This window comes from Sprattus sprattus (genome assembly GCF_963457725.1).
Source record: "Sprattus sprattus genome assembly, chromosome: 4".
Taxonomy (NCBI): Eukaryota; Metazoa; Chordata; class Actinopteri; order Clupeiformes; family Clupeidae; genus Sprattus; species Sprattus sprattus.
Genome location: NC_137923.1, coordinates 16742429 through 16748945, shown reverse-complemented (window position 1 = coordinate 16748945; position 6517 = coordinate 16742429). Strand labels below are relative to the sequence as shown.

The following is a 6517-nucleotide window of genomic DNA, read 5'->3' as shown; positions in this document are numbered from 1 at the left end:
CCAAACAGTTGGCAGAGTTCAGTAAGCATTTGGTTTCTGCCCATACCTAGTAAAAAAAGAAGACTAATAATGAAGTATGGCCACATACACCTTTTCTGTTGACAAAAGTTAGGACAGTGTTAATTAGTTAGTCTTCGATTGTGTAGGCAGGCCTATATGGACTAGTTTCAAGTAGGATATCAATACAGACACAGCAATTAGTTCCATGAGCTTAAGGTGCCCTTATTACACTATCTATTGTGATAAATATTTGTGTGAATAAATGAGAAATATGTTTGTATCAATTATGTTAGAAAAACATAGAAACAACAAAAAGCAATGCCTTGGATATGAAATCAATTTTTTTTTCTCTGAACTTTAAAGGAAAAATGAAAAAAGAGCCCAGCCTGGATTTCAAAACGCCGTGCTCATAAAGGATCGTATTTGTATGGCCGTTAATGTTACTGAATGAATCGCAAAAACTAAGGTCAGGTCTATGGAGGATCATCAGTCCTGCCATATTTACAAATGAATGAATTCATAAATGTCCGTATTTTATAGAAACAAATACATACATAAATGTAAATTATAAGTTACTAGTGATTGACAATTGTGCATTAATTAATACATTTATTTCTGTCTAAATGCATGGATGTGGACATTTATTTATCTATTCATTCATTTGTAAATATGGCAGGCTTGGTCCTCCATACAGGTCAGGCGAAAGTAACTTTGAATTCTTGCTTTGATACACGAGAGCAGTGCCACCTCCTGGTGAAAAGATGATGCATTTCGACAACCGTTTTTACCGCGTATTTGATGCACTTGTAAACTAACGTAATTCACTGAACTCAAGACTTAGTTAGCAATGCTACTACAGTCTCTGATAAGAAATTATATTTTAAATAAGACGATACCGTGTCCACGTAGACGACCAATTGAAAATACCAACCCCGCCTGTAAAGCGCACCGCTTCAACATCAGAAGAGCATATGATGATCGAGGTAGTAAATGGGATGAGTAAAAAATATCTTGATGCTGATCACCTGTACTTTGTTCAGGTCTCTCACCCAGTAATATCGCCACCAGTAATGGCTCCTCCCGCATCCTGACGCCACAAGTGAATGCAGCGAGCGGCGAACAGTTGCTTGCGACCTCGTTTTTTAGAAAGTTTGGGGAGGACGAACGTGTGTCGAGGTTTGTTGATATGCCTTTTGTTACAAAAAATGAGGTCATACCCTTAATGTCACCTGTCTAAGTTTGTACCGTATTTTATGTTTTAAGTTAGCAGGGTCTACCAGCAAGTGTTCTGCCCGTCCAACCAGAAAATATGTTCGCTCAAATCAAAGAACAGTCCGAGGGATTTTTTAAAGAGAAGAATGTCATCACAGACATATTGGGAAAGCTGGAGGACAAAACCGGAATCCAGAAACCGTATATTGCTACGGGTAAGTCGTCATTTAAAAAAAGAGCCTGTTGCCATGTGAAATTCATGATGGCGTTGACGGTCGTTCGGCCAGTAATGTAATTCAGGGTTATGCCAAATCAGCGTATAGTGAGAAGATTGGGTGACCACTAGCTAGCACGGACCTGCTACAGTACCCATTTCAAATGGTGGCATACATAGTTTGCATACACACCGTCTGTTGTACTAAGTCAACACGTTCTCAACTCTTAAAATGCAGTTAGAAAACATGTACAAGAAGTGAATTCGCTCTGTTCTGTTATTTTAGATAAACTGTCTGTTTTGTCACATGACTTCAATCAGTCCCTGTGGCTGCTGGTTTAAAATCTCCGTTCCACTAAGCTAGCTTTTCAGTCAGAGCATGGCAGTTTCTGCCGAAGTCATAGCCTTAGTCAGTACAACAGGGCCTCGGTTATCAAGGTAGCACACCATTCTATCACTGCACCTGTAATAAAATCAAAGGTCGTTCTTCTTTTCCCTGTTGATGAAGAAGTTGGAGAACTCCCTATGAAATGGCTCTGATTTCCATCTACCAACAGCTGGTCTCAAGAGATATTTTTAACATGTCTCCACATATCTGTGAACTGCCAAGGCGAGACAGCTCAGTTGGCTGCATGCTTTAAATTAATTGTATTAAAAGGGAGAAGTAATTGATCAATTAACTGCTTCTTAAACTTCAGGAACCTGGAATTTGAAACCTTGAGTTGAAGCTGATTTTGTTTAGCTGTTATTGAGTGCTGGGCCTGGGCCACCGTGCATGGTTTCCACACAACAGTTGTCAACAGTCCATTGCATCTTTAAAATAAGTCAGAAGTTGGCAGAATGGTGTTTAAAATGTTTGATAGAACAGTTTGAAGATGGGACTAAGGTTTTTTTCTGACAATGCTGAGATTGTTGGTTTGAAGATTCTGGAATATACTATTAAAGTTGTCTGCTTGGACCATTGGAATTTGTAAGCAGTATGTGTAAAACTGGGCCTTTGAAAGTTAAAATCAGTGGAAAAACAGAATTTCCTTAATGCAAATTCATAGGGCCCCAAGACCCCAGGGTCTGTCCTGGATGAGGCCTAGCATTCTACAACCAACTCCCCAAACCTGCTCTTCTTATTTAAAAATGGCAAGCAAATCACAGTTTACCACAATCATTTGCATACTTGTGGAATTTAGCACTGTGTTGTGGAGCATAGCTGAAATGTCCTGCAGCTTTAGAGTGTCATCAGTAAAGTGTTGTACAGATTGCATTTCCACTTAACTGAACAGTTATGTTGCTGGATTGGCCTGAAGCAAGAAGTTGCTTCAGGGGTGTATACAAGGAACAAAACTGAACTCTCAAGATGGAGAAAGGTGTTTGTGCATGTCAGTCTTTTGGAGTTTATTTGCCATTTTAAAACTAGTCGGATGATTGCCACTGCTGCAAGCTGTTTGTAGACTTTGTTTGAACTTGCTGTTGTGTCCTGTTCAGCTCATCTCACATCCTGGTATACTGTGGCACTGCCTGTAGCTCATGTGATGCAGTGTCCTCCCTTGGTATTGTTCCAGTCCTGTTAAAGTTGTGCATGCTGCTTTAAAGTGACTATTTCGATTTTATTCAACAGGTTTTGTGGCAGTTATTGTGCTGTATTTGCTGTTTGGGTACGGTGCATCTCTGCTCTGCAACTTGATCGGTTTTGTGTACCCAGCATATTTGTCGTAAGTATGATAAAACTAATGGCTCGATGAATGAATTACCCATGTGAAAGGGTATCTAATAACACTCATTATTATTTAACATAAGGATTTGCATTACTTGTATGAGCATTTAGTCAGACAAAGCATACTAAGTCATGTATTTGTGATTCACAGCATCAAAGCCATTGAAAGCAATAACAAAGAAGATGACACAAAGTGGTTGACCTACTGGGTGGTTAATGGACTCTTCAGTGTGGGAGAATTCTTTTCAGACATTTTTCTTTTCTGGTTTCCATTTTATTACGCTGGAAAGGTAAGGCCCAGGACACACTCCTAGTCTTCACGCATTTTGATTTCTGTACAGCTTGATTTTTGATCCTTTTCATTTAAGAAATGGATAGCACTTTAATTTGTGAAGGCAAATGTTTAAATTGGGAAACCTTAGTAGGAAATGTGCTATCTGCTTTTCAGCTCGGCTAGTGTGTTAGAATACGTTTTTGTCAAGTTCAATTTGCTCACCTTGACGGTGAAGTGGCTGCTGATGGAATGCATTTTTAAACTGAAATGAAGGATTCAATGTTCATGTTTGATTGCCCTGTTATGGTCACTTTAGTGTATGGTTATTATGTAAAGGTTAACTGCCTTGTTGCAATTGCTGTGATTGAGGTTTTGAGTAAAGAAGACTTAATGCCAAAGGCGTCACTGAAGTATGCATGTTACCAAGTGTGGTTAATGAGTAGGAAGACCTGTACATTTGAACCTTTAATCCAGGACTTGCTCGACGTATATTTATCGGGTGGTTAAGTTTAAATGGATTTGGCATTGGTGTTCGGGAGGATGGCCAAGGCCGGTTGTTCAAATCTACTGAATTAGTTCTTTTAGTGAACCCTTTCCTAAACTTTCCAGTTAGTATTAGCAGGAATTATTCAAAATTAGACATTTTAATCAGTCTTCAAGGAGTGTGTGTGTGTTGTAATGTATTGGAATAGTCTTGTACCTGAAACTCTGGTCATTTAAATGCACATTCTGACATTTTAAAATGCTTCACAACTACCAATCAGGAGAAGTCCTAGTAATGTGTGTCTCTGCTTCAATGTGGACTTTAAACTGAGAACACCATGTGTCTGCACTTCCCCCTCCTAGTGTGTCTTTCTACTGTGGTGCATGGCTCCAGTGTCCTGGAATGGATCCCAGATCATCTACACTCGTTTGGTACGGCCTTTTTTCCTCAAGCATGAATCGGCAATGGACTGCATGGTCAGAGATCTGAGTGGCAAGGCCAAGAATGCTGCAGAATCGGTTACAAAAGAAGGTGGGTATGTCTAACATGAGTGTGTTCTCCCTCTCTGCATTGTGTTGTGGAAAAGATAATTGACTTGACTCAACAATCAGTCCTGGAGCTCTCTGCTTTTTATTGCTGATGCTAAAGAAAAAACAACAAGTCGGGTAGGGAGCCAGCCAGATGCATACAACTCTTGTGTTGTGCTATAGTAGCGAAACGGAACCTTTAAACAACATGGCACGACACACAACTACAGCAGACGTGACCGGCCAGAAATCTAAATTGGAATGTATTAAGAAATTCATGGAAACATGTCCTTCCCTGCTACATATGCCATAGCTGGGAGTAAAACAGTGTTTACAAGGGTTCCAGGGCTCCAGTGAAGTACCACAATAGAGGATTTCAACACTTGTTGTATGGGGTGAAGATTAATACTTTGTCACACAGTAATGAACACCAGCAGTGACATTTGTGGTCAGTTTCATAACCAGATTATTATACACAGTAATCATAAGGGGATGGGGTGTAAGCTAAGGTTGCTGTTCAAATACAGAAAATGATAATTCCATAGTCTTTGGGAAGAAGGCTGGACAACCTAACTCACTATGAATACAACGATGCTCATTCATGAAAGCATGCTACTCATAAATTCTAAAAAGAGGCTGCCTGAAATGGACAAGTCATGTGTTTTAGGCACAGTGTGGGGTAATAAGAGCTGATGGGGCATTTAATCATGCCAAAATCCCTAGACATTTGCAGTTTTAGGGCTTGGATTGCCAAGGGGGTGAGAACATAGGACAAAGGGTGATTGCAGGAAGGAGGCCATCTGGGGGAAAGGGTTCAGATGCCAACAGTTAAGGTCTCAGTAAGACAGAGTACCATCCAGAGGTATGAGTTACAGAATCAGATGATTCAAAATAACAGTAGAATAGCTATTTTCTGTTCTATCAGCAGAAAAAGCAGCCCCAGTTTGCCAGGTATTAATGTTGCTCTCAATGCTACTGAGCCCTTTTGTGAGGCATACCTAAGTTGAGCTTTGTGGTAGAACACAGCAGAGTTGGCATTAGGGGGACTAATATGTACAAAAGCATATTAAATCCCCTAACCACACCTTGCACAAAACATACTCTAAGCCATGGTTTGATGATTCAACGAGGATCCCAAATATGTTATGATCAACAATCAAAATTAAGTAACCACACAATTAGGCTTCTTTCATGGCCATGGGACCCTAGCCTAAACCCAATTGAAAACTTGTAGACAGAGAAGGAGCGCTTCTGGACTGGTTTCATTTTCCCCACACATTTACCACCATGCCATTTTCAATACCTGTGAGTACAACACATTTGACCTAGATAAAACTCTTGGATGGATTTAATACCTTCTTCTGGATATGTTTTTTTTTTATTATTATTATTTTGTATTTTTTTTTTTTATCTCTCTTTGAATAGTTTTTACATTATCACTCTCAAACACAGGATTTCCTCTTGTCCTCCCTCTCTCTTTTAGCTGCCAGATTGGCTGTTGGACATGATAAAGCCCAGTGAATTTGATGATTCACCACATGAAACCATCTATTTTACCAAGGTGCCTTTCTTCTGAATTGGATCACTTGGGTTTTGGATGATACACTTTCTGATCAACACGGCACTACAAATATTGCATCTGAGCCAAATGCCAAGCACCATCAGCCACTGTTTTATTTTAAAAAAGAAGACGAATGTTCAGTCACTGTGGAGTAGACGTTTAAGAGTTTGGAAATGGGGAATGTTATACATTTTAATGTTAGCCTTTGTCACTTTTTTCCTATTACTGTGTTTGTCTGTTTGTATGTCTGATACATCTTCATCTCCTTGCCTGAAAGAAAATAAAATGGAAATATTTTGTGAATCTGGTATCCACATTTTAAATGACATTCAGTGTTCGAGTCCTCCTCATGAAATGTAATTATTCCACAAGATTGCAAACACTACTTCTTATCTTCCTGATACTGAGCCAATAACTATAGAATATGCCTTAACTTTCAATGTGTTACTACATTTTCTTCCATGACACTGGTTGAAAACATTGATCATGTACTGTCTGCATGTGAAAGGCAGAGCAAAGTAACCTGACTGAAATCAC

At 39.4% G+C, this 6517-nt stretch overlaps 1 protein-coding gene across 2 annotated transcripts; it reads left to right on the top strand.

Annotated features, from left to right (window-relative positions):
* Positions 1-1072: 1072 nt before the first annotated feature.
* LOC308364648 (receptor expression-enhancing protein 6) lies at positions 1073-6288 on the top strand. Of its 2 annotated transcripts, none has more exons than XM_080837848.1 (6): positions 1073-1176; positions 1264-1427; positions 3039-3132; positions 3286-3424; positions 4255-4423; positions 5903-6288. In XM_080837848.1, exons 2-6 carry the CDS (start codon positions 1310-1312, stop codon positions 5938-5940), a joined length of 558 nt encoding a protein of 185 aa, XP_080693974.1. In that variant the 5' UTR covers positions 1073-1176; positions 1264-1309; the 3' UTR covers positions 5941-6288. The 2 variants fall into 2 exon arrangements, with proteins under 2 accessions (XP_080693974.1, XP_080693975.1); XM_080837849.1 differs by having other exon boundaries at positions 1106-1176; positions 1268-1427.
* Positions 6289-6517: the final 229 nt, after the last annotated feature.

Bases quoted from the DNA above. Each gene is read 5' to 3' on its own strand.
- LOC308364648 (XM_080837848.1), top strand. From the start codon at position 1,310: ATGTTCGCTCAAATCAAAGAACAGTCCGAGGGATTTTTTAAAGAGAAG. The intron at 1,428-3,038 runs GTAAGTCGTCAT...TTTATTCAACAG, and splicing joins GAAACCGTATATTGCTACGG to GTTTTGTGGCAGTTATTGTG. The intron at 4,424-5,902 runs GTGGGTATGTCT...TCTCTCTTTTAG, and splicing joins AGAATCGGTTACAAAAGAAG to CTGCCAGATTGGCTGTTGGA.